This window comes from Oncorhynchus mykiss, chromosome 2 (assembly GCF_057628025.1).
Source record: "Oncorhynchus mykiss isolate SJ-2025 chromosome 2, ASM5762802v1, whole genome shotgun sequence".
NCBI lineage: Eukaryota > Metazoa > Chordata > Actinopteri > Salmoniformes > Salmonidae > Oncorhynchus > Oncorhynchus mykiss.
The window spans coordinates 88,299,462-88,324,399 of NC_143023.1; the positions used below are offsets into that span (position 1 = coordinate 88,299,462).

A 24,938-nucleotide genomic window follows, 5' to 3' on the forward strand; every position below is an offset into this window, starting at 1 on the left:
CCACATAACAGCACTTAGACCTAATCACTTCCTCTGGGAGATTAGACCACTTCAACTGTTACTGCATAGGATCGCAAGACTGCATACAGCACACCAACATACTGAATGTTATGCACTGTTGTTCATGTATACATTTAAACTAGTTGAAGAATAGTGTTACTTTTTCTTTTCTCCTTTGTTGCTATTGAGATTGAGGATACTGCATGCATTAAGAAGGCAACATGCAGTACAACGGTCATAATAGTTTATTCACAAATGTATAGCCTGTTTTCTTATCATTTCCAAGTGAACATCATTGTTTTAATTTACCCTGATATGTACGACCTTACATTTAACAGTTCAAATGTGTATTTTATTCTGTATAATGTTAATTATTGTCGTATTTTGTATAATACGTTTTAACAATTAAAATATAGTGCAATACAACACCGACTATTTCTTTAAACAGACGTGGAATAATACCCTCAAACTTCTTAGGCAACAAAGTCGTCTATGGCTAAATGAGCCCATTTGTAGGCTATCTAAAAATATAAATCGTTCAAAAATAGCTTGCTTTTAATCCTATTTACAATTCTACTAACAGTTGTCCCAGTGCAGTCGCCTCCTTGGCTCTGAGCTTCTGTAGCCTACTGTGTGCTCTCTGACCCCGGTGGCAGTCCTCTCGCAGACTCGCGCTGCTCCGCTCTCTCGGGCTCCCCCTTCTCTTCTCACATCGAGGCTCCTATCTCGCCCGTTGCCTTTCTGTCGCATTTCCTCAAGAGCCAGCCGAGGGTCTCCCAGGGTCGAAGGTTCTGCCCTGCTAGCCACGACCTCCACCTCTCAAGACCTCCAAGTTGTCTGCGTTATCAATGGGACGGCGTTTTTGACAACATAGACAGAGCTAACCCTGAGAACATATCTACCGGATGAACGGAACTCGCCACCCGTTTGGCAAGAACATCGCTGGGAAAAAATAACGAGGCACAAAGCGGTGGGTTAGGGGTGATTTGTCATTTACGAGCCATTCGGATACAGAGGTTTCCGTCGAGGCTGTAAATGTTGCTGTTCGTAATATTGTAGATGAGAGAGCTTGGTTTATGTTTGTAATTTGTTCTGTAATGCACAATAGGCCTACAATAAATGAGGAAGAACACGATCTTGTAATATCGGGTGAGAGGTTCAATTTAGTCTCTTCTGTGTATTTAGGCTGATTGGTAGAAATGGTGCATATATTTAAAAATCCCCTTTTCCAAATGTTGCAGCGGTGAAACCAAAATTAGAGGGAACATGTTTTTATGTAAAATATCTTACAGTTCAGCTTGTAGATAATCAGCTTGTTACAGTTGACTGATAGTAAATGTCTGTCTGCACTCTGCACCGCTGCTAACCTGCTAATGTTAAATTCGTCTGGGTAGTTTTTATGTTTTAATTTTCAGTTTCCAATGTCTTGAACGAAAGTGGTGTGGTTTAAGTTCACTGTTTTGTCATCTGGCCAATACAGCAACTACAATTCGTTTGGTTACATTGTATCAATTCACTCTGTCACTTTTACATTTGTAAAAAAAAAATGTAGGCCTGGGTTATTTCAAGCCTTTTGATTGGAACTCAATGCGTACAGTAGTTTGATATTATATATTTCCTACTGACGTTACAGTATTGTTAAAGGTTTAATGTTCAAGCTTGTTTTGTATCCTAACTACTGTAGGTAAAATCTATCAGCACTTCAGAAGACATTAGCGAGAAATATGAAAGTGTATCACCTCTTCTGATATTAGTGGTTGAATAATTCTTAATTCTGGGTGTCTTCCTGATGTTGCTTTTGTACAACACAAGTGGTTCATTTAAAGCTGTCATTTACAGCAACACATTATTTTTAATCATGTCTGCTACACAATTACTGTATTTTGAGGTGTGCTCCTCTCTTTTTGTTTGCGGTGGTACAGATTGTGGCCAGTTGTCCAGAGGGCCGGTGGGTCTGAGTTAGTGAACGGGGCTGTTCTGAATGATGCCAACTCCCTAAAATGGTTCTGGATCCTGGTAAACTAACTGCCCATGTCCCAAGCAGCAGAGCCATGGCTCACAGAAACCCCCCATCTCAGGGCAAGGTGACCATCACTGTGGACGAGTACAGCTCCAACCCCACACAGGCCTTCACCCACTACAACATTAACCAGAGCCGCTTCCAACCACCCCATGTCCACATGTGAGTATCTATCTAGCCGCAGACCTGCACTGTATCTATCTCTTTTTCATCTGATGGGCCATTACAGTGCACAGAGGATTGGTTGATTGATGAATGTGTTCAAACAAAAGACTAAATATATGGACATCTGGCCTCATAACATCCACCACCATACCTTCTGTGTGCTCTATTCTCAGCACACATTAGCTTGTCTTGAATAGATGGAGTATGACTTAAACATGTTTGGTTATCCTCAGTGCCCTGTCAAATAACCTACAGTGTGTGAGGTTAAAGTGTGTGAGGTGGAAGCCACCTTTCATGTTATTAATGTAACTGAGGTCAGAGGTGAGGTGGGTTTATAAGCTATTTAACAATGCTCCTTTGACCTCTGGGTCACAGCTCAATTCTAAGTAACTTCCCTATTGACTTCTAATCATTAGGATGTAATGAGTGTTGCTGTGGATGGGATGGGTGGGCCCGGGTTGGTCAGAGTGGGAGGCAGGTGCTCCTGACTGGCTGGCTGGCTGACTGACTGACTGACTGACTGACACACAAAACTAGCTTTTCCAGCAGAGACAAAACAAAGGTGTAAGACAGATGTCGTCTTTATTGAAGTCAGGACTTCTGTTAACCAGTGTTTTTCGTTTAGTCCACGATTAACCTTTTTTTAAATTTCAGTTTTTAAATCACATCTGCGCTCTCTTTGTCTATTTGTCTTAGACCATGGACAGATGTCTCAGTACAACAGCGAGATGGACCTTGTATCAGTTAAATTGTTTATTGAAGCTATAGTAATCAAATCGGATGGAGCATTTTAGAACAGGACAGTGTAGAGTGTAATTAACAGAAGAAGCCAAAGTCAACAGTGATAGAGATATAGGTACACATGGCAAGAGTAATGAAAAACCTCCTGGATTTTGTGATGATTTGCATTAAAACACCTTGGTCGACTCATTCAAACTAGCAGCTTAATCTATAATTTTCCAGCATGATTCCATGCATTGCAGTTGGCCAGCCCTGGCAGCCCAAAATTCCACATGAGTTCACAATCACAGCCTGGCTCCCACAGTCTGGCTCCCAATGACGAGGCAACTGTGAGACTTTATGAGGGACCTGCACTAGCTTAAAGGTTGGACGGCCAATTCCAGTTTGGGATTCCTTAGACATCTTTAGAGAAGGCTGTTTTATTTGTAATGTTATTTTATATTGGAGGTTGCTGCATGTGTCACATTGACAACCTAGGTTACATTTTCAAATGGAGGGCTGCTTTAATAATTTGACACAAACTCGTACACTGATTCTGCTGTCCCTCTTCGATGACAGGGTGGAGCCCATTCCCTATGACGCCCCTAAGCCCTCCGGTCATACACGTTTCGTCTGCGTGTCGGACACACACTCCAGGACGGATGGGATCCAGATGCCATACGGGGACGTCCTGCTTCATACTGGGGACTTCACTGAACTGGGCCTACCCTCTGAGGTCAAGAAGTTCAATGACTGGCTAGGTAAAGAGAGTCACACACACTGCTGTTTTTTTGCTCTCAACCCTCAGCATCAGGGACGGACCTTGCCGTTCTGCCGCCCTAGGCCAGACCAAAAATGATGTTGAAAAGACGTGTAAAATATGTATTTTCCAGATGTTGAAATTAGGTTAAATGTAGGTTCTGAATGAAAGGTGAAAATATGTATTTTATGGACCAAAAATCAATGAATGTCCCTGGACGTTCAAATTAAGACCGGTCTAGACCACCAAATCTGAACCCAAAAGAGACGTCCAAAAGGCATCGGCCCGTGCTTACTGAGGTGTAGCCTACAGTTTTGCCTGAAATAATTTTTTTTAGGAATGCCCATCTATGTGGTCAGCCTACCATTTGTAAAACATTTTTTAAAAGATGTCCGAACAGGACCAAAAAAAGTAGGCCAAAAGACATCGGCGTTGCTCCGTGCTTAATGAGGTGTAGCCTACAGTTTTGCCTGAAATTTAATTTTGTCAGCTGCAATGGTAGGCCCACCATTAAAACAGGCTTTTTAGTCCTGATTCATGTGACTAATCAATTTGGCTACTTAAGCTCTGAATATCAGCTGCCCAACTTTATCAGGAGTTATCGTGAGCCTATTTGCGATTAAAAAAAATGATTTTACCTTTTTTTAACCATTAGGCTACCCTGCCGCAATGTGTTTCCACAGCGGGAAATGCAGAAGTATTTTTTTTTATCGCTATGCTTGTCCAAAAATGTACAGATACAAGCTTGATGCGGGGGCAGGTAGCCTAGTGGTTAGAGCATTGGACTAGTAATCGAAAGGTTGCAAGTTCGAATCCCCGAGCTGACAAGGTACAAATGTGTCGTTTTGCCCGTGAACAAGGCAGTTGAGCCACTGTTCCTAGGCTGTCATTGAAAATAAGAATTTGTTCTTAACTGACTTGCCTAGTTAAATAAAGGTAAAATGCAACTGATCATGACAATGGGGTGAAACTCCTGGACAACAGTTGATCGTCTATTCCATATTATCCATTTTACTTTGACCTGGCCTGTTTTAAGGATATGTTTGTTAACGTGACAGCACATTTTTTATTTAGGTTAGGCTATTTGATCAGAGAAACCTGCATGATGTAAAAAGTGTCCGTCTCATTACATTGTCATAGATTTTATCTCCATCCTGTAGACTACAGAAAAGGCCCCATACTCTTTCTACTGTATCCTGTATTTGCTACATGATTGATGTTTGATCATTTTTTTGACATAACGTGGAGGAGCACCCTGCCTTTGACAAAGTGGGCACTGTTTATCACAGGGCGGCATCAGTGCTCACCTTAAAAGCCTATTTTGCCACTGGTTGAGATATATTGGTTTTGGGCAGAATTATGTGAGGTTTTATGTGTTGTTGTTGGATGTCTTGGTCAGTTTAGCTCAGAAAATGTCTCCCTCGTCAATCTGCCGTCATAGCCGGTGGCCTAATCCTGCCTTATGAGCGTGCCGGCCGTGCTCAGCATACTGTACAGTAACCTCTATCTTGACTAAAAAGGTTATTAGCTGTAAGTTACTATACCAACGGTATTTGGTATCATTTGGAATTCCTTATTTAAGCAAAAACTATTCTCCTCATAAAAAATGTCTGCTTTGACGTTATTTAATATTTACTACTGTAAATTAAACATTTGAAATTAAGAACCGGCAGAAAGGAAGAAGTAACTTTCTTTGAAGGCCGGCCACACATTAAAACACTGCCATCCTCCTCAGTTTCAAATACATTTTAGCATACAGCCGAGAGAAAATTGAGTTGAGCTTTGAATTTGAGCCCTATACAGAGCTGCTGCGGTAATATAAGAGGTAACTGGGACAAAGGACCTCTCTCCAAGAAAGTAAAAAGGTCAAATGAAAAATGGTGAAATTCCCCTTTGTTGACTGAGATGTGCGTTGGCTGGGTAACTAAGGTCTTTATCTGCAGTTATTGCTCTTTTGTAAGAGGGGAGAAAAGTTCACCCTGGTCTGAGGAGGTCAAGAAGCCTTAACCTTTTCATTTGTGGCGTTTTACTTCCATGGACCATTTCCTTAACCTCTCAAAGACAACTTTCTATTCTAGTGAATGAATATTGATTCACCAACTGGGGTATTCCTAGAAACCAGGCTACTGGCCAAAGCTATGTAATGTTTATATTCTGTACATGTCACTTGCCTTATGTTGAACAGTAACAGAAAGCTATCTATCCCATCCATATTCAACATATCTTCCCTGCTGTCTCTCCTGCAGGGAGTCTACCTTATGAATTCAAGGTGGTGATTGCAGGGAACCATGAACTGACGTTTGACAAGGACTTCATGGCTGAGCTGGTCAAGCAGGATTACTATCGCTTTCCCTCCGTCTCTAAGCTGAGACCAGAGGACTTTGACGATGTTCAGGCCCTTCTCTCTAACTGTACTTACCTGCAGGACTCTGAGGTCACAGTCAAGGGATTCCGCATATACGGGGCACCATGGTAAGTTGCTCTCTTGTCTTTAGATAAGTATCATGACTTATTTACTTGTAGTCGATAGTGTTACGATACAGTGACTATAGAGGCTAATCACTGAGTGACAGACTACTGCATAATATGACCTCATTGACACTGATCACTGTACCTGAGTTTGCCGTGTTGCTCAAATATTCGTTGCTTGCTTATTAAGTCCCTGAATTAGTCTAGTTGAGTTTTTCTTAGTAGTGTGTGTCCATGGTTGATATGAAACACTGCAGACCAAGCCCATGCTGTATACTGCTTCTAAGTTCTACATTCCTTTTTGCTTTCTTCCATTTCCATACCCCATTGAGGGGATTGCCTTGTGTTGTCCTGAGTCCTGACAGGGACTCCATGTCTTTTATTAGACACAGAGTGCGTGAGAGAGAGACGTCTGTGGTTAGTTGGGTGTGGGTCAGTGCCAGCCGTGTCCTCTCCTCCTGTCCTAGACTTGGGGCATGTCCTGACACGCTACAGGCTGCCGTGGAGACAGACATGTACTTACAATGTACTCGGCTCCAAACTGTTATGTCATCACACACCCATATCCTCAGCCAGCCACACCGCTGAGTCTGAGGCCCAGTTAACCCTTCACCCACTGCTTTTCTAGTTTCCCTCCGTACTACGGTGTCACTGCTGAATGATTGATCTCTGTTTGGATGAGGAAGCCACACGGAGGGGTTTCTAAGAGTTTGTCAAGTGAAGAGTTTTGATGTAGGCATGATGCATGTGATAGACATGATCTTTGATAAGTTTTAGAATGCTGTGTCTGCTACATATTTTCTATATTTATTCCTGTGAGACACTTTTTCAAAAGGGGATATTGAGGCTATAGTTACAAAGCGTAACGTAATGTATAGAGCTAACCAAGCTTTATCTCCATTCCTGGTATTTCTTTTGTATTCTCCCTAGTAGGGTGGACAGGGACAGGCAGGCTGGCTAGCTGTACCGAGGCCCTGGGTGTCTGGAGAGGGTCGAGGCCAGAGCAGTGGAATCAGGCGATTGTGTGTCAGCCTGACTGACCCCAGTCTGGCCTCCACAACTCCCTGCTGGCTGACACATACACACCAACCTCCTTTTACTGGCTCTCTCTCCCCCAATCCCAGATCTAATAATGTTCTGTGAACCACACGCCCCCCTCTGCCCGTGTTGTTCTTCATCAGTCGCTGGACGTGTGTTCTGGGAGAAAGAGAGAGGGGTTTAGTCCCAGCTGAATAGGTATGACTACCCTGACAATGACAGTCTGACCAGGTATAGCGTAAAGATGGTGACAGTGAGAGAATTGGTATTTTAGGTCTTCATACCTTAACCTGGCTAAGTCACTATTATATTATATAAGCGTCCTGAGCCCAACTCTCATTCTCAGGGGTTAACCCTCCCGTCTTGAGGTGGGAGCTCTTCAAGCATGATTTAATCATATATTTGCCACTTCAAAGATGCTGGATATCCTGGTGATAAATAAATGTTTCTCACATTGCAGGCAGAGAGGAAAGGGCAACAATGAGGGCAGAAACATAGTGTTTCAGTCAGAGTAGTGCTGAATCAAATTATTATCTTGGAAGGGGAGCAAACCAGCCACCCAGATGCATGATGGGAGGTCTGTGGAAGAGCTCTGGGGTCGTCATTACAGGGGCTATTTTCCAGATCTCCGAGCCTCTCCAGCAGGAAGTGGCTTTTGTTCCGACACATCCTGGTTCTTTTGTTGGAGCGTATGGATCAAACCCTGGGCCTGACCCCCTTTAGGGAATGCACTCCCAGCAGGCCACGGTAACCCTTGTCACCTCAGAGCCTAGTGATCAGAGGTCATTTCCACCACCCGCAAAGAGATCAGCTAGGCTTGACAGACACTGCAGGCCTGCTCTAGGTCTGAGTCAAGACTGACTGACACAGTCTGGATGAATGTTGTAGGGGGGCGGGGGCGGGTGTGATTGTCAAAGCCAGAAATTCAAGACCTTGACCCCTAGATACTTCTGATAGCACTGCAACAGACTTTAGCCAGATAGCATGTCTGTCTGCAGACTTAAGCCTCACATTTACATTAAATGTTCCTTATCTCCTAGTAGAATACTAAAGTTCCTATAAGAACATCCAATAGTCAAAGGTTAATAAATACAAATGGTATAGAGGGAAATAGTCCTATAATTCCTATAATAACTACAACCTAAAACTTCTTACCTGGGAATATTGAAGACTCATGTTAAAAGGAACCACCAGCTTTCATATGTTCTCATGTTCTGAGCAAGGAACTTAAACGTTAGCTTTCTTACATGGCACATATTGCACTTTTACTTTCTTCTCCAACACTTTGTTTTTACATTATTTAAACCAAATTGAACATGTTTCATTATTTAATTGAGGCTAAATTGATTTTATTGATGTAATATATTAAGTTAAAATAAGTGTTAATTCAGTATTGTTGTAATTGTCTGTATCGGAATCGGCGTTGAAAAATCCTAATCGGTCGACCTCTAATACAGTACCATGACCACAGTAGCCATCTCAAATCAAATGTTATGTCACATGCTTGGTAAACAACAGGTGTAGACTAACAGTGAAATGCTTACTTACAGGACCTTCCCTACGATGCAGAGAGACATTAAAAAAAATAATAACATAAGGAATAAATACACAAGGAGCAACGATAAGTTGGCTATATACATAGGGTACCAGTTCCGAGTTGATATGCAGGGTTACGAGGTAATTTAGGTAAATATTTGTATATAGATAGTGGTAGAGTAACTAGGCAACAAGATTCAGTAGATAATTAACAGTAGCAGCAGCATATGTGATGATTCAAAATAGTTTTTGAAAAAGGGGTCAATGCAGATAGTCCGGGTAGCTATTTGGTTAACTATTTAGTAGTTTTATGACTTAGGGGTGGAAGCTGTTCTGGGTCCTGTTCCAGACTTGGTGCATCGGTACCACATGCTGTGTGGTAGGAGAGAGAACAGTCTTTGACTTGGGTGGCTGGAGTCTTTGACAATTTTTGGGCCTTCCTCTGACAACACCTGGTATAGAGGTCCTGGATGGCAAGGATCTGGATGTACGGCATGGTTAGCTCAGAGCAGGGAGGGGGTGTTATACTATAGACAGCATGGTTAGCTCGGGGGGGGGGGGTGTTATACTATAGACAGCATGGCTAGTTAAGAGCAGGGGGAGGTGTTATACTATAGACAGCATGGTTAGCTCAGAGCAGGGGGAGGTGTTATACTATAGACAGCATGGTTAGCTCAGAGCAGGGGGAGGTGTTATACTATAGACAGTATGGTTAGCTCAGAGCGGGGTGGCAGTCTGAGTCTGGCTTTAGAAAATCAAAGACTTCCTCTAATCCTCTTATGGCGCAGACACACACTGGTCATGTGACCTTTTGGGTTTACATTGGATGAGAGCCCGTCAGGCAGAGCCACAAAGAAAGTGTGGATATATGTTGCCATGGAAACCGTAGCAGAGTTGTGTGTGTCACTTCAGTGTGTGTTTGCCATTAAAGCACTTCCACTGTGTGTGTGTGGGTCAGTGAGGACAGCATAGCTCTGAGCCTGCATTTCCCCCAATCTCTCACATGGACACCCATGCTGGGCTGGTAATGTACTTTATTGACTGGGAGACTGGTCTCACTGTCATGTGTAGCTTTGATTTCCTGTCTGTTTGTGTAGCAGATAGACGGGAATGGAAAGCTGCCTGACTAATTGCCAACAGTGTGAGCGCTTAGCCTCAAATAAACCATCTGTTTATGGAAATAAATAAGGCCATATCTGACTCTGAAATGAGGTTGTAACTCCCAAGGTAAGGGCTCCAGTTTCAGCATTACTTGGTGGAAATTCCTACTATTGCTTCATGTGTGAAAACCCTCTTTCTAGTCACAACAACTTGGGACTGATCTCAAGTCATAGGCTGAATCACAAATCACTTACTCGGAGGGCCCTCCGAGCGAGAGTGGAGGGTTTGGTTTAGGATTCACCGATACTGTGGCAACCAGTGTCTTGCAACAGTCAGCGCAATATATGTGCATGTTCCTTTCTGTCTAGTCTGTGTGTATTACCTTTGTTTTTTGGTTAGCGGCGGTTTTCTACTCTACCCTGCTCTACTCTACTCTACTCTACCCTGCTCTGCTCTACCCTCTGCTCTACTCTACTGTGCTCTACCCTGCTCTACTCTACCGTGCTCTACCCTGCTCTACTCTACCTTGCCCTACAGGCCCCTGCGAGGCCTTACCTGCTGAGTGCTGACATCCCTGATTGTAAAGTGACCTTTGGCCCGGAGGTGCAAACTGCACGTCAGTGTTAATTAGCTGCTGATGTCGACAGCGCTACACTTCTCAGATCTCTCTGCACTGCCCTGCTCTGGCCCCAGCTCTGACTGACTGCAGTGCAGCGCTGGAGGCTTTCACGCTCACCCAGCATTAGGCAGTCAGGCAGGCCAAACTGGGGCACAGGGAGAGAGGCCAGGCTGCCTGAGGGGGGCAGGCAAGTGGGGGGGGGGGCAGGCAGACAGAAGAGCGGGTCAGACAGACAATAAGCAAAGCCCAGGGAGAGGTAGAGGAGGGGAGAGGTTGAGATTAGGAGTGGGATGAACACCCACAGAGGAGGAGATGCCTGCCCTCTATTCAGGGGATTACCATTTTGGATGAGCTCCAGCCTACCACAAGTCCACAGTGGATTCAGAAGGCTAGGCCTTTTGACCTATCTTTGGCAGGTTGAATAATGGTCAGGGTTTTATCTGGTTTCAATGCCCCCCCCCCAAAAAAAATCTGCAAAACCTCTTTCATATTAAAAAATAATAATTAACAATCGAGATGATTAAATTGTCAAATGTAATGGCCAAGCCTATCAAATTGCTTATGACACAGTAGTAAATAGCTATAACAACCACTACACCAGTGGTTCTGTCTGTATCAATTCAAGGGGCTTCATTGGTATGGGAAGCATATGTTAACATTGGCAAAGCAGGTGAAGGAAATAATATACAAAAGTGAACTAAACATTAAAAATGAACAGTTAACATTACACTCACAGAAGTTCCAAAATAATAAAGACATTACAAGTGTCATTATGTATACAGTGCCTTGCGAAAGTATTCGGCCCCCTTGAACTTTGCGACCTTTTGCCACATTTCAGGCTTCAAACATAAAGATATAAAACTGTATTTTTTTTGTGAAGAATCAACAACAAGTGGGACACAATCATGAAGTGGAACGACATTTATTGGATATTTCAAACTTATTTAACAAATCAAAAACTGAAAAATTGGGCGTGCAAAATTATTCAGCCCCTTTACTTTCAGTGCAGCAAACTCTCTCCAGAAGTTCAGTGAGGATCTCTGAATGATCCAATGTTGACCTAAATGACTAATGATGATAAATACAATCCACCTGTGTGTAATCAAGTCTCCGTATAAATGCACCTGCACTGTGATAGTCTCAGAGGTCCGTTTAAAAGCGCAGAGAGCATCATGAAGAACAAGGAACACACCAGGCAGGTCCGAGATACTGTTGTGAAGAAGTTTAAAGCCGGATTTGGATACAAAAAGATTTCCCAAGCTTTAAACATCCCAAGGAGCACTGTGCAAGCGATAATATTGAAATGGAAGGAGTATCAGACCACTGCAAATCTACCAAGACCTGGCCGTCCCTCTAAACTTTCAGCTCATACAAGGAGAAGACTGATCAGAGATGCAGCCAAGAGGCCCATGATCACTCTGGATGAACTGCAGAGATCTACAGCTGAGGTGGGAGACTCTGTCCATAGGACAACAATCAGTCGTATATTGCACAAATCTGGCCTTAATGGAAGAGTGTCAAGAAGAAAGCCATTTCTTAAAGATATCCATAACAAGTGTTGTTTAAAGTTTGCCACAAGGCACCTGGGAGACACACCAAACATGTGGAAGAAGGTGCTCTGGTCAGATGAAACCAAAATTGAACTTTTTGGCAACAATGCAAAACGTTATGTTTGGCGTAAAAGCAACACAGCTCATCACCCTGAACACATCGTCCCCACTGTCAAACATGGTGGTGGCAGCATCATGGTTTGGGCCTGCTTTTCTTCAGCAGGGACAGGGAAGATGGTTAAAATTGATGGGAAGTTGGATGGAGCCAAATACAGGACCATTCTGGAAGAACCTGATGGAGTCTGCAAAAGACCTGAGACTGGGACGGAGATTTGTCTTCCAACAAGACAATGATCCAAAACATAAAGCAAAATCTACAATGGAATGGTTCAAAAATAAACATATCCAGGTGTTAGAATGGCCAAGTCAAAGTCCAGACCTGAATCCAATCGAGAATCTGTGGAAAGAACTGAAAACTGATGTTCACAAATGCTCTCCATCCAACCTCACTGAGCTCGAGCTGTTTTGCAAGGAGGAATGGGAAATAATTTCAGTCTCTCGATGTGCAAAACTGATAGAGACATACCCCAAGCGACTTACAGCTGTAATCGCAGCAAAAGGTGGCGCTACAAAGTATTAACTTAAGGGGGCTGAATAATTTTGCAAGCCCAATTTTTCAGTTTTTGATTTGTTAAAGTGTCCCACTTGTTGTTTATTCTTCACAAAAACATATATTTATATCTTTATGTTTGAAGCCTGCAATGTGGCAAAAGGTCGCAAAGTTCAAGGGGGCCGAATACTTTCGCAAGGCACTGTAGTCAAAGCTTTCCTTAAGTTTGGGTCAGTCATTCTGCCACTCTGTACTCTCTTTTTAGGGCCAAATAGCATTCTAGTTTGCTCAGTTCTTTTGTTAATTCTTTCCAATGTGTCAAGTAATGTTTTTTTTTTATGATTTGGTTGGGTCTAATTGTGTTGCTGTCCTGGGGCTCTGTGGGGTCTGTTTGTGAACCAGCTTGCTTAGGGGACTCTTCTCCAGGTTCATCTCTCTGTAGGTGATGGCTTTGTTAAGGAAGGTTTGGGAATCACTTCCTTTTAGGTGGTTGTATAATTTAACGTCTCTTTTCTGGATTTTGATAATTATCGGGTGTCGGACCTTTAACCTTTATTTAACTAGGCAAGTCAGTTAAGAACAAATTCTTATTTTCAATGACGGCCTAGGAACAGTGTGTTAACTGCCTTGTTCAGGGGCAGAACGACAGATTTGTGCCTTGTCAGCTGGGGGATTCAAAATTACAACCTTTCGGTTACTAGCCCAATGCTCTAACAACTAGGCTACACTGCCGCCCATTTGTGGAAGTAACCTGTGGTGCTGATGTTTAGGCCAATGTATGTATAGTTTTTTGTGTGCTCTAGGGCAACGGTGTCTAGATGGAATTTGTATTTGTGGTCCTGGCGACTGGACCTTTTTTGGAACACCATTATTTTTGTCTTACTGAGATTTACTGTCAGGGCCCAGGTCTGACAGAATCTGTGCATAAGATCTAGGTGCTGCTGTAGGCCCTCCTTGGTTGGTGACAGAAACACCAGATCATCAGCAAACAGTAGACATTTGACTTCAGATTCTAGTAGGGTGAGGCCGGGTCCTGAAGACTGTTCCAGTGCCCTCGCCAATTCGATTATATATATGTTGAAGAGGGTGCATCTCTGTCTTACCCCACAGCCCTGTGGGAAGGAATGTGTTTTTTGCCTATTTTAACCGCACACTTGTTGCCTGTGTACATGGATTTTATAATGTCATATGTTTTACCCCCAACACCACTTTCCATCAATTTGTATAGCAGACCCTCATGCCAAATTGAATCGAAGGCTTTTTTGAAATCAACAAAGCATGAGAAGACTTTGCCTTTGTTTTGGTTTGTTTGTTTGTCAATTATGGTGTGCAGGGTGAATACGTGGTCTGTCGTACAATCATTTGGTAAAAAGCCAATTTGACATTTGCTCAGTACATTGTTTTCACTGAGGAAATGTACGAGTCTACTGTTAATGATAATGCAGAGGATTTTCCCAAGGTTGCTGTTGATGCATATTCAAATTGGTCTCCACTTTTGTGGATTGGGGTGATCAGTCAGTCCTTGGTTCCAAATATTTGGGAAGATGCCAGAGCTAAGGATGATGTTATATTTTATCATTTCATTGAGGATACCATCAACACCACAGGCCTTTTTGGGTTGGAGGGTTTTTATTTTGTCCTGTAGTTCATTCAAGGTAATTGGAGAATCCAGTGGGTTCTGATAGTCTTTAATAGTTGATTCTAAAATTTGTATTTGATCATGTATATGTTTTTGCTGTTTGTTCTTTACGAGCCAAAAAGATTGGAGAAGTGATTTACCCATACATCTGGATTGATAATTCTTTGTTTTGTTGTTAATGTTTTACAATTTTCCCAGAAGTGATTGGAGTCTATGGATTCTTCAGTTTCATTGAGCTGATTTCTGATGTGCTGTTCCTTCTTTGCCCGTAGTGTATTTCTGTATTGTTTTAGTGATTCACCATAGTGAAGGCGTAGACTCAGGTTTTCTGGGTCTCTATGTTTTTGGTTGGATAGGTTTCTCACTTTCTTTTAGGTTTTTGCATTCTTCTTCAAACCATTTGTCATTATTTATCGGTTTTCTATTTGAAATTTTTAGATTTGATAGGGAAGCTGAGAGGTCAAATATACTGTTAAGATTTTCTACTGCCACTTTTACACCTTCAATATCACAGTGGAACATTTTGTCCAGGAAGTTGTCTAAAATGGATTGAATTTGTTGTGCTTAATTGTTTTTTTTTGGTAGGTTTCCACACTACAGCCCTTCCATCTATAGCATTTCTTAATGTTACTCAGTTCCTTTTGGATTTTTGTCTATATCACTTTTGTCAGGTAAAAATCCCACTGCTTACACCAGTTTCCGTGAGCCTGCCCTCCTCAGTCCATGTATGTGTCAGTTGGGGTAAGAGGCCTCGCTATTACCCAACCACATCCAACACCCAGGAGCCAGCAAGAGCTTGTTACCCCAACATCATCATCATCCATACAGCTTATTACAGGACATCACAAGTGCTTTAATGAGCCTCCGTCTAGCACCACAATGTAATGACCTGTGAAATAACCAACCAGAGTGATGCCCTTTACCAATATTAAGTGACTCGTTTGACTAACCAGACTCATCCAGATCTATCTCTGGAGAAAAGACCCTGGATGAGATGAGTGTGAACTGTGTATAGCAGAGATCATCAACTAGATTCAGACGCGGGCCAAGTTTTTTTTTTTTTTTTGAGTGCATGGTCAAGAGGACAGAACATAATTACAAACAATTTGTAGACTGCAAATTGATGGCAAGAAGCCAAATATATATGATGTTTGACTAAAGCAAAATCATTGCAAATCTTGCCTACATAATTTACAGGTGTCCAACAATGAAATAGAAAAAACTCTGGGGCCAAATGAAACCACTGCCCCGCGGGCCGCCAGTTGGGGAACCCTGGTGTATAGCCTACTGATGATCACTGCCAGGCTGGAATGAAGGAAGGAACCCTGGTGTATAGCCTACTGATGATCACTCCCAGGCTGGAATGAAGGAAGGAACCCTGGTGTATAGCCTACTGATGATCACTGCCAGGCTGGAATGAAGGAAGGAACCCTGGTGTATAGCCTACTGATGATCACTGCCAGGCTGGAATGAAGGAAGGAACCCTGGTGTATAGCCTACTGATGATCACTGCCAGGCTGGAATGAAGGAAGGAAAACTGATCATGACACTGAGGATGGTGCTTTTGAATAGCAGCTTCTCAGTAGTGTTGAATGGGTGATTGGACCAGTGCAGTGTCACAACAAGCCTGCCTGAGTACATGGCACGGTGACGTTTAAGGTGACTCGTGTCTGCCAGAAGCTAGGACATCTGTCCAGGCCAGGGCACAGCAGAATGCAGCATTTGCAACATTTGTGACTGAGTACACATGTTTCCTAGGTAGTGTAGCAGCCCATGGGATTACAGATAGACTAGACAGACGGTAATTCCCCAGGCCCTTCTTTTCCCTCTCAGTACTACCTCTGCTGCAGCTGAGTTGTTCAACATTACAGCCAGACATAGCCATATGCCCTTCTTTTGTAGTCTAGTGCTAGTACAACCCCCACATAGTCCTGACTGAGGTGATTCATATTTGAAGATTCCAGTAGCCCTTTTAGATTGGAGAAAGTTGAGGTACTCGCAGGGCAGTGCATTAGAGTAGCTGACCTGGCCGCTTTCATAAATAACCTGAAGCTAGGGGTGCGGTCGGTGCACTGTTTTTGAGTTAAAAAGGTCTGGGCACTGTCTGAGCCATGTCTGCATTCTGTATCAGGTTCAGCTGACAGGTCACCAAGCTCAAGTGCTGATATAGCTCAAATCAAACAGATGACTTGCTGGCTTGTTGTGTACATTGGACAGGGTTGCCATATTGAATAAGAGGACCTTGTCAGAGCTTAGCTTGTGTGTGTTGTGTGCACACGTACAGGTGTGTGTGTTTGTGTAATGACAGAGAGAGAGGTGATGATCATATAGCAGCAGGTCCAGACAGTGGCTGTTATTTCAGGGCTTTAATGTCTGCTGCCTGCCTGCTACGGGGGTCAGGGTGGGAGTCAGCCAGCAGAAACGTTAGCCTAGCAATGGTGAAAGATTGCACCCCTGTGTATAACCCAACACGCTGCGTGCTAAAGCAGGCACTGGGCTTTATTTACTCTGCTATCAATCACAATTCAAGCTGCCACTGGCCTCTTAAATAAGAGGTCCAGGCACGCAGATTAGGACCCAGAAATATTTCAGGGTTCGATACTGTGACCAAGACTGTTTGACTTGGCAGTGCGACACATTTTTTGTTTATCATTGTTTATTCAAACAGTAATGTTTAATTGACCAAAAATGAACCAACTTTCTGAAGAGGAAAAACGGCAGAGGAATACCCCTGTGTGTGTGTGCAGTGCCCGTGCAATTTGCGTAGCCGTTAGCGATGTTACTGATAGCCTAATCCTATTTGGGTATATGGAAATGCAAGTAGCCTGTGCCTACCTGGAAAAACCATCATTATTTGCATCAATCCAGTGGCCATTTGTAGAGCCCAACTAATATAGGATTTTTAGGTCCGATACTGATTTTAGGGATGCAAACTCCACTGATCACCAATATATCTGACGATATGTGACCGACCTCCTTGATTCTGACTTATGTAGCAAATTTTGAGAAACAGACACCTCAAGTCCTCAACTGGCAGCTTCATTAAATAGTACACGCAAAACATCAGTCTCAACATCAACAGTGAAGAGGCGACTCCGGGATGCTGGTCTTCTAGGCAGAGTTGCAAAGAAAAAGCCATAACTCAGACTGGCCAATAAAAAGAAAAGATTAAGATGGGCAAAATAACACCGACTGGACAGAGGAACTCTGCCTAGAAGGCCAGCATCTCGGTGTCGCCTCTTCACTGTTGTCGTTGAGACTGGTGTTTTGCGGGTACTATTAATTAAGCTGCCAGTTGAGGACTTGTGAGGCGTCTGTTTCTCAAACTAGACACTAGTGTACTTGTCCTCTTGCTCAGTTGTGCACCGGGGCCTCCCACTCTTTCTATTCTGGTTAGAGCCAGTTTGAAGGAAGTAGCACACAGATGAGATATTCAGTTTCTTGGCAATTTCATGCATGGAATAGCCTTCATTTCTCAGAACAAGAATAGTGTTTCACTGTACGTGTTTCAGAAGAAGGTTCTTTGTTTCTGGACATTTTGAGCCTGTAATCGAACCCACAAATGCTGATGCTTCAGTTACTCAACTAGTCTAAAGAAAGCTAGTTGTATTGCTTGTTTAATCAGCACAGCAGCTCATTTTTAATATCGGTCAACCGATTTATCGGTCGGGCTCTTGCCATTTGTTTTGAAAACACCACCACAATTGCTCTACAAACACAGGTAGCACTCCATAAACTAAGCTTTCCCTAAAGTAGCCTAAATTGAATTAAATTGCCAAAATGGTATACCCTAATTAGCCTATTCCTGTCTATACAGAAGTAAATAAAATAATTCAGAATAGGCTACTACACCAGAAAGCATGATTTGGTCACAGAGGATCATTAGCTTTAAAAAATATGTTTTAAATCACAATGCCTACAGTCAGAAGGGCCCACAATTTGGGCGCCGCACGTGGCAAATACCACATGATTGTTGAGTTGTGACTGTCAGTGAAAAGTAGAGGTCCTTCCGGGCATATCACAATAGTTCATCATAGTTTGGAAAGCAAATGGCAATATCTGTTAAGAGAAGACGAGGAGATGAGGGAAAAAATGATTTCATCAATTTTAGAATAAGGCTGTAACCTACCAAAATGTGGAAAAAGTTCAGGGGTCTGAATACTTTCTGATGGCTCTGTATATGGATCAGACAACGTCGTTTTTATGGATCTGTTTGTCAGTGTCAGCACAGAAGAGTAGGCTACCCTGTAATTGTTGTCATAAAAGTTAGTGTAGAACCCTGGGTTAGATTTTTTTATCTGCCCCAATCAGGGCAGACAGTGGAGTCCAGACTTCCACATCCTGATGGATCATTCCCCTGCAGGAGATCACAGCAGTAGTCAATCAGTTAGCCTAGTGATGACAGCCAGGGTGGGAGAAGACACAGCTTGTGTCTACGTGGTCAAGCTAACCACAATCTCCTACCCACAATATTCCCCCTCCTGCTCCCTCTTATCCTCCACCCTGCTCCCACTTTCCCTGCTCCCCCCCCTACTCCATCTTCTCCTCCCCCCTCCTATTCCTTTTCTCCTGCTCCCTCTTCTCCCCCCCTTCTCCTCCCCCCTCCCACTCCCTCTTCTCCTGCTCTTCTCCCCCTGCTCCCTCTTCTCCCCCCTTCGCTCCCTCTTCTCCCCCCCTTCTCCTCCCCCCTCCCACTCCCTCTTCTCCTGCTCTTCTCCCCCTGCTCCCTCTTCTCCCCCCCTTCGCTCCCTCTTCTCCCCCCCTTCTCCTGCTCCCTCTCCTCCCCACCCCCTCCTAATCCCACTTTTTTATGCTCCCTCTTCCCCCCCTCCTGCTCCCACTTTTCCTACTCCCCCCCCCCCCCTCTCCTGCTCCATCTTCTCCCCCCCTCCTGCTCCTTCTGCTCCTACTCCCCCCTCTCCTGCTCCCTCTTCTCCTACTCCCCCTCCCTCACAGCATGGGAAGATAATAGCGCCCTCGGGTCCTGGGGAGCATGCCCCTCCCCCTTTCCTCCCCCCACCACATCCTGGCTATTACTGGCTTCCATATTGAGCAGCACAGCTCATTGTTCATATCTCGTCTATGTCTGCTCTGCTGGGTTGGAGAGCGACGAGAGACATCGGGGAAACGCAGGATTTATCTACCCGCTGGTGTCAGCAGTGGGATCCAGGTCTAACACAGAACAGATCTGCTTTGAATCACAGGGTTGGAGAAGGCAGTGTAGCCCAGCCTGGAGGAAAATACACTACATCACCAAAAGCATGTGGACACCACCTGCTAGTCGAACATCTCATTCCAAAATCATGGGCATTGATATGGAATTGGTTTCCCCTCTTTAGCTGCTATAACAGCCTCCACTCTTCCGGGAAGGCTTTCCACTAGATGTTGGAACATTGTTGCGGGGACTTGCTTCCATTCAGCCACAAGACCATTAGTGAGGTCGGACATTGATGTTGGACGATTAGGCCTGGCTCACTGTAGTGTTAAGATTTCCCTTCACTGGAACTAAGGGGTCTTGCCCAAACCATGAAAAACAGCCACGGACCATTATTCGTCATGATTCATCACTCCAGAGAACGTGTTTCCACTGCTCCAGAGTCCAATGGTGGTGAGCTTTACAGCACTCCAGCCGATGCTGGGCATTGCACATGGTGTTCTTAGGATTGTGTACGGCTGCTCGGCCATGGAAACCCATTTCATGAAGCTCACAACGAACAGTTCTTGTGATGACGTTGCTTCCAGAGGCAGTTTGGAACTCCGTAGTGAGTGTTGCAACCAAGGACAGACGGTTTATTTCTGCGCACTTCAGCACTTGGGGATCTCATTCTATGAGTTTGTGTGGCCTACCACTTCGCGGCTCAGCCGTTGTTGCTCCTAGACGTTTCCACTTCACAATAACAGCACTTATAGTTGTTTGGGGCAGCTCCAACAGGGCAGACATTTGAAGAGCTGGCTTGGTGAAAGGTGGCATCCTATGGCGGTGCCACTTTGAAAGACTGAGCTCTTCAGTAAAGCCATTCTACTGCCAATGTTTGTCTATGGAGATTGCATGGCTGTGTGCTCAATTTTATATACCTGTCAGCAACGGGTGGGGCTGTAATAGCCGAATCCACATATTTGAAAGGGTATCCACATGCTTTTGTGTGTATATATAGTGTTTAAAGGTGCAGTCAATATGAAGGGGCTGTTTGTGAGCTACTCCGTGCATGGCTGTGTCAGACCCTTGCTACCGCACAGTGGGGGCTGTATCAGAAATGCTGATACTGTATGTAACACAAGACCATCAAAATCTTTATGCACATTTGAAATGAACTTGGCAATAGTGGCATGGTATGAGTTCTGTTTTCATCTTGATTAAAGCTATACAATAGGAAATCAGACAGTGTGTGAGTCTCAAACTTGGCCCAGAGCCTCACCTGCACTGGAATGGCTCTTGGAGTGAAATACATAGTTGATCTGAAGGGAAGTATCAATCGGCAGTGTTTGTATGTGGTTAATAATGTCCCCCTAGGCAGCAGCAGCCCTGTGTTGAACCCTCCAGAGAGATCTCCCCCATGCATCACGGTGTAGCCTAGACTGTTCAGACAGGTTGATGAATGCACTGCGGGCCATATCAGTCATATAACCGCAGCTATCAGCGTTCATTTAGTCCAGACCAAATAGCTTCCACTTCAACCCCTCCCTCCTCCCCCCATCTCCCCAACCTCTTCCAGTTAGCTCTGGCCAGAATTAGCCGTGACCTTGGCCTGACGTGTGCCTTTCTGTCTGCCCATTATGGCCGGGACAATCTCTTTACCTCCATGTGCCCCGGCTGTCGGTAAATAAAGGCAGTAGTCAGACAGGACAGTGCTGCCCATACTGCTGTGTGAGGAGTGTCAGGAGGCCAGGGTCCCAGGGGAGACATGAAACTCTTATTAACATGCTTCTTCTCATTGGTGCTGACAGCTTAATCCATTTCCAGTGTTTGGATGACCTCTGTTATGCTGTGGCACGGGCCAGAATGAATGTCCTAGTCGTATGATAACCCTCTATCTGCCTCAATGGCTGGCTGTCTCCTGTCCCCCCCACTCCCCGGGCGCTCTGCCTCCCCGCTCGCGCTCTCCCTCTCTCTCCCCCTCGCGCTCCTTGTCTCCCCCCTGGGCACTCTGCCTCCCCGCTCGCGCTCTCCCTCTCTCTCCCCCTCGCGCTCCTTGTCTCCCCCCCTGGGCACTCTGCCTCCCTGCTCTCCCTCTCTCTCCCCCCCTCACTCTCTGCCCCCCCTCTCCCCCCTAGATCTGTCTCTTGTGTGCAGGTGTGTGTGATGTATATTTCTTTATATAACTGTTTCTACTGTGTGTTCCTACAGGACACCGTGGTTTAATGGCTGGGGTTTTAACCTTCCCCGCGGCCAGTCTCTATTGGATAAGTGGAATCAGGTTCCAGAGGGCATAGATGTTCTCATGACCCACGGACCTCCCCTCGGTGAGTTGACTTCATAGAACCCCAAAACACCCCATTCTACAGCCTTTCCCAAAGACTGCTAAAACAGCTTGCACTTATGAATTTGCCAGTATAGTTACTGTCACTCATTCATTGAACTACTGGAAGAAATGGAAGCAGAGATAGGGCGACATTTTTCTTATGTTAAAATGAGCAACAAACTACAAAGACTGTTCAATGACGAGTTTGGTATTTTTCGTCTGTTTAAAATGGTGTGTCGGTGTAGCTGAGGAATGGGAGAGTAACATCAGGTCCAACTGAACAGGTTTTCTTTGTGACCATCAACAAATTCTAATTAATTTACAGCACTGAGATCACCTATATGATCCATTCAAACATTCACAGCACATATAACGGTAATACCGCATCATTGTTTTATAGTGTAATTCGGCTTCTCCAGCACGCCTTCATTACATTAAATCATTGAGATTAGTTATTCAAATATTCCATCCATTTACTCTCGCAGAGAGTTTCACTTCCTGATAAAGTGCTTGAGGATAATGGCAAACTTCACAGATTGTGTCTAAAACTTTGCGTTTATCTGTGCATTTATACAAAAACGTTAAGATATGGAAACTGTCGCCCTTAGTTTGTCTGACCTGTCTCACTATGTTATGAATGAAAATGCTAATGTTCAATTTATTTCCGTTATGTTCATTTGTCTTTTGCAAAGGTTAATCAAGTGTGTTAATCAGTCTATTGTTGTGGTTTGGGACAGGTTTCCGGGACTGGGTTCCCAAGGAGCTGCAGAGAGTGGGCTGTGTGGAGCTGCTGAACACAGTACAGCAGAGGGTCCGACCCAAGCTCCACGCCTTTGGGGGCATCCATGAGGGTGAGAGTTCTGTGCACTGACCTCCATGGTCCTGGTTCTATAAAGGACTGAACATACATGTTAGGAAGTCGTCAGATTTCAGGCAAAACGCTTCTTAACATGGATACTGTTCTAAAGAATGGCAGTTAATCCTGAATCAGTTGGGGATAACCCGTGTCTGTTATTGTCTCTGTTTTGACTCTGGTGTCTAATATCTTTGTCCTCTGTCTGCAGGGTACGGCATTATGACGGATGGATGCACAACTTTCATCAACTCCTCCACCTGTACAGCCAGTTTCCAGCCCACAAACCCCCCCATCGTATTTGACCTGCCCAATGCATAGAGAATCGTAAAATAAACCAGAATTTTTTTAATTCAGTTGTACGAAATGCTAATCTTCAAGATATTTGTCTTTTGTAAACTGCTTGTAAAAATGCATGAAAATCGTATTCTGGTAATGAAATGATCTTTGTAAAATATTCCATATTTTCCATTCGTTTGCATTTGCTGAAGTGGCTGGTTTTCTGTATCGTTGTTTTTTTTGTTTCCTCTATGAAGATGGATAAGCGCCTTGCCTCACCGGCAAGTACACTGCCTGACCGTAACAGGACTCTTTACATAAGCAATACTTGACCTCATGATGATGATTGAACATGCATTTGGCATTGTAACTTAAGTTATTTGGTCTCTGTTAAAGGCCTGTGTATTGTTAAAAATGAAGCCTTTGAAATGAAATTGTATGTTGACATTTGTATGAAATTGGTCCAATTATTCTATACCCAGTATAGATGAATCTCTTGTGCTCTCACACTTGTTTAGGAGCTTTGTGTACTGGTGCATCATCTCCCTTGATCTGTGGCGCAACGTTTTGGAATGTTCAGAGAGAAATATGCTATGTGGACCTATCTGCAACGTTCAATCACATTTGGCTACTGAACTTGGCCGTGTTTTTCTCTAGTCAAGGTCATTGATTGACTGGCCAGTCTTGTGGTACCGTTTGACATCAAACCGTTCATTCCCATCTTATGAATAATCAGCTGTAAAGAACACTTTCACTTGATGTTAATTGAAAACAGATGCTGCATATTCTCAAATGACCCCATCTTCCATGGAGTACATGTGAGCTGGTGCTTGTGTGAGTTTTCAACATGCCCGAATCAGGCATTTTCATCTCACTTTAAGATTTGTATCGATATTCAACAGCTGTAAAATATTTGGGATGCCCTCTAAAGTACAATTTTGCTAATTGTTTTGTTTTTTTTCTGATTTTTGCACTGTGTGAAAATGCTATCTTGCTAGCACAAAACAAGTTGCCAACGGTAGTCTTCTGTCATTGTAAATGCCTGTTTAGTTTCCTGGTTTATGAACCTTTTTTAACTTGATGAATTTAGTTGCCTTTATATGCAAATAAAATTGCAAGATTTTTACCTGTTGAATAGCTATAAATTGTTTTGTATTTGACCTTAGTGAATTCATATCATCAATAAGTCTTATTTGCCAAATGATTTCTAAAACCTAAAACCTTTACCACTTGTCTGGGAAATGACAAATAGTCCCTAATACTGTACACCAGGGGTGTCAAACTCATTCCACAGAGGGCCTAGTGTCTGCAGGCTGGTTTTCAGTTAAGCCCTAGACAACGAGGTGTTGGGAGTTTCTTACTAATTAGTGATCATAATTCAGCAATCAAGTACAAGGGAGGAGCAAAAAACCTGCAGACACTCTGCTCTCCGTAGAATGAGTTTGACACGTGTCCTGTACATTGTCCTCACGTTGTTACTGTAGAAGTGGTCATGCACACTAAGGAAAGTACAGTACATAATAATAATATAATCCCTTGGATAGAGGTAAAGGTATATGTCACCACCCCCACCGGTCTTCCCTGGGCCAGACTGATTAACTCATTAATTATCCCCTGACTGAGGTGCTCTTGATACGGGTGACTGTGGCCCTATGCTGTCCTGGCAGCCTATTGATTGGAGAGACTTGTCAGGCTGGCCTTGGTCCTGGCCCTGATGGATGTCATATCGATTCTCCCCCGTTCGTAGACACCCAGTAGTTGGTCGCTAACACACCGGCCACCGGCTACTTTCTGAAGTTAGTCTTTCTGGTGTTTCCTCTCTCACTATTACAGATATACTGTAACTTACCACTCATCACTGTGGATATGTTTTAATGTTGTTGAAACCAGCTGGACATCTCAAGTCCATTTATTTTCATTAGTGGTGACTCCAGGCGACCCATCTCTAGTAAGCCTAGACCTATGTGCTCTTGGCATTGTCAAAGAGATTATATCACAGTTACTATAGGAGTAATATAGAGTACTTTGACTACACAAGGGGTTCTCAAACGTTTTGGGGCCGGGACCCTTTTTGTGTTAGCAAATTCATCAGGGACTCCCCTCATAATCAGAACACAAC

The 24,938-nt window shown here is 43.8% G+C and overlaps 1 protein-coding gene across 1 annotated transcript; it reads left to right on the top strand.

Moving 5' to 3' along the window:
• Positions 1–475: 475 nt before the first annotated feature.
• On the top strand, positions 476–23,954 carry mpped2 (metallophosphoesterase domain containing 2b). The gene is made up of 7 exons (XM_021575859.3): positions 476–970; positions 1,923–2,182; positions 3,485–3,666; positions 5,912–6,137; positions 21,573–21,688; positions 22,425–22,538; positions 22,752–23,954. The coding sequence occupies exons 2-7, from the start codon at positions 2,001–2,003 to the stop codon at positions 22,859–22,861; spliced, it is 930 nt and encodes a 309-aa protein (XP_021431534.2). The 5' UTR covers positions 476–970; positions 1,923–2,000; the 3' UTR covers positions 22,862–23,954.
• The last annotated feature ends 984 nt before the right edge of the window (positions 23,955–24,938 follow it).

What these genes read in the sequence shown, in the direction of transcription:
- mpped2 (XM_021575859.3), top strand. Translation starts at nt 2,001, where the DNA reads ATGGTTCTGGATCCTGGTAAACTAACTGCCCATGTCCCAAGCAGCAGA. An exon ending in GAAGTTCAATGACTGGCTAG is followed by an intron (nt 3,667 to 5,911) that starts GTAAAGAGAGTC and finishes TCTCTCCTGCAG; the next exon opens with GGAGTCTACCTTATGAATTC. An exon ending in CGCATATACGGGGCACCATG is followed by an intron (nt 6,138 to 21,572) that starts GTAAGTTGCTCT and finishes GTGTTCCTACAG; the next exon opens with GACACCGTGGTTTAATGGCT.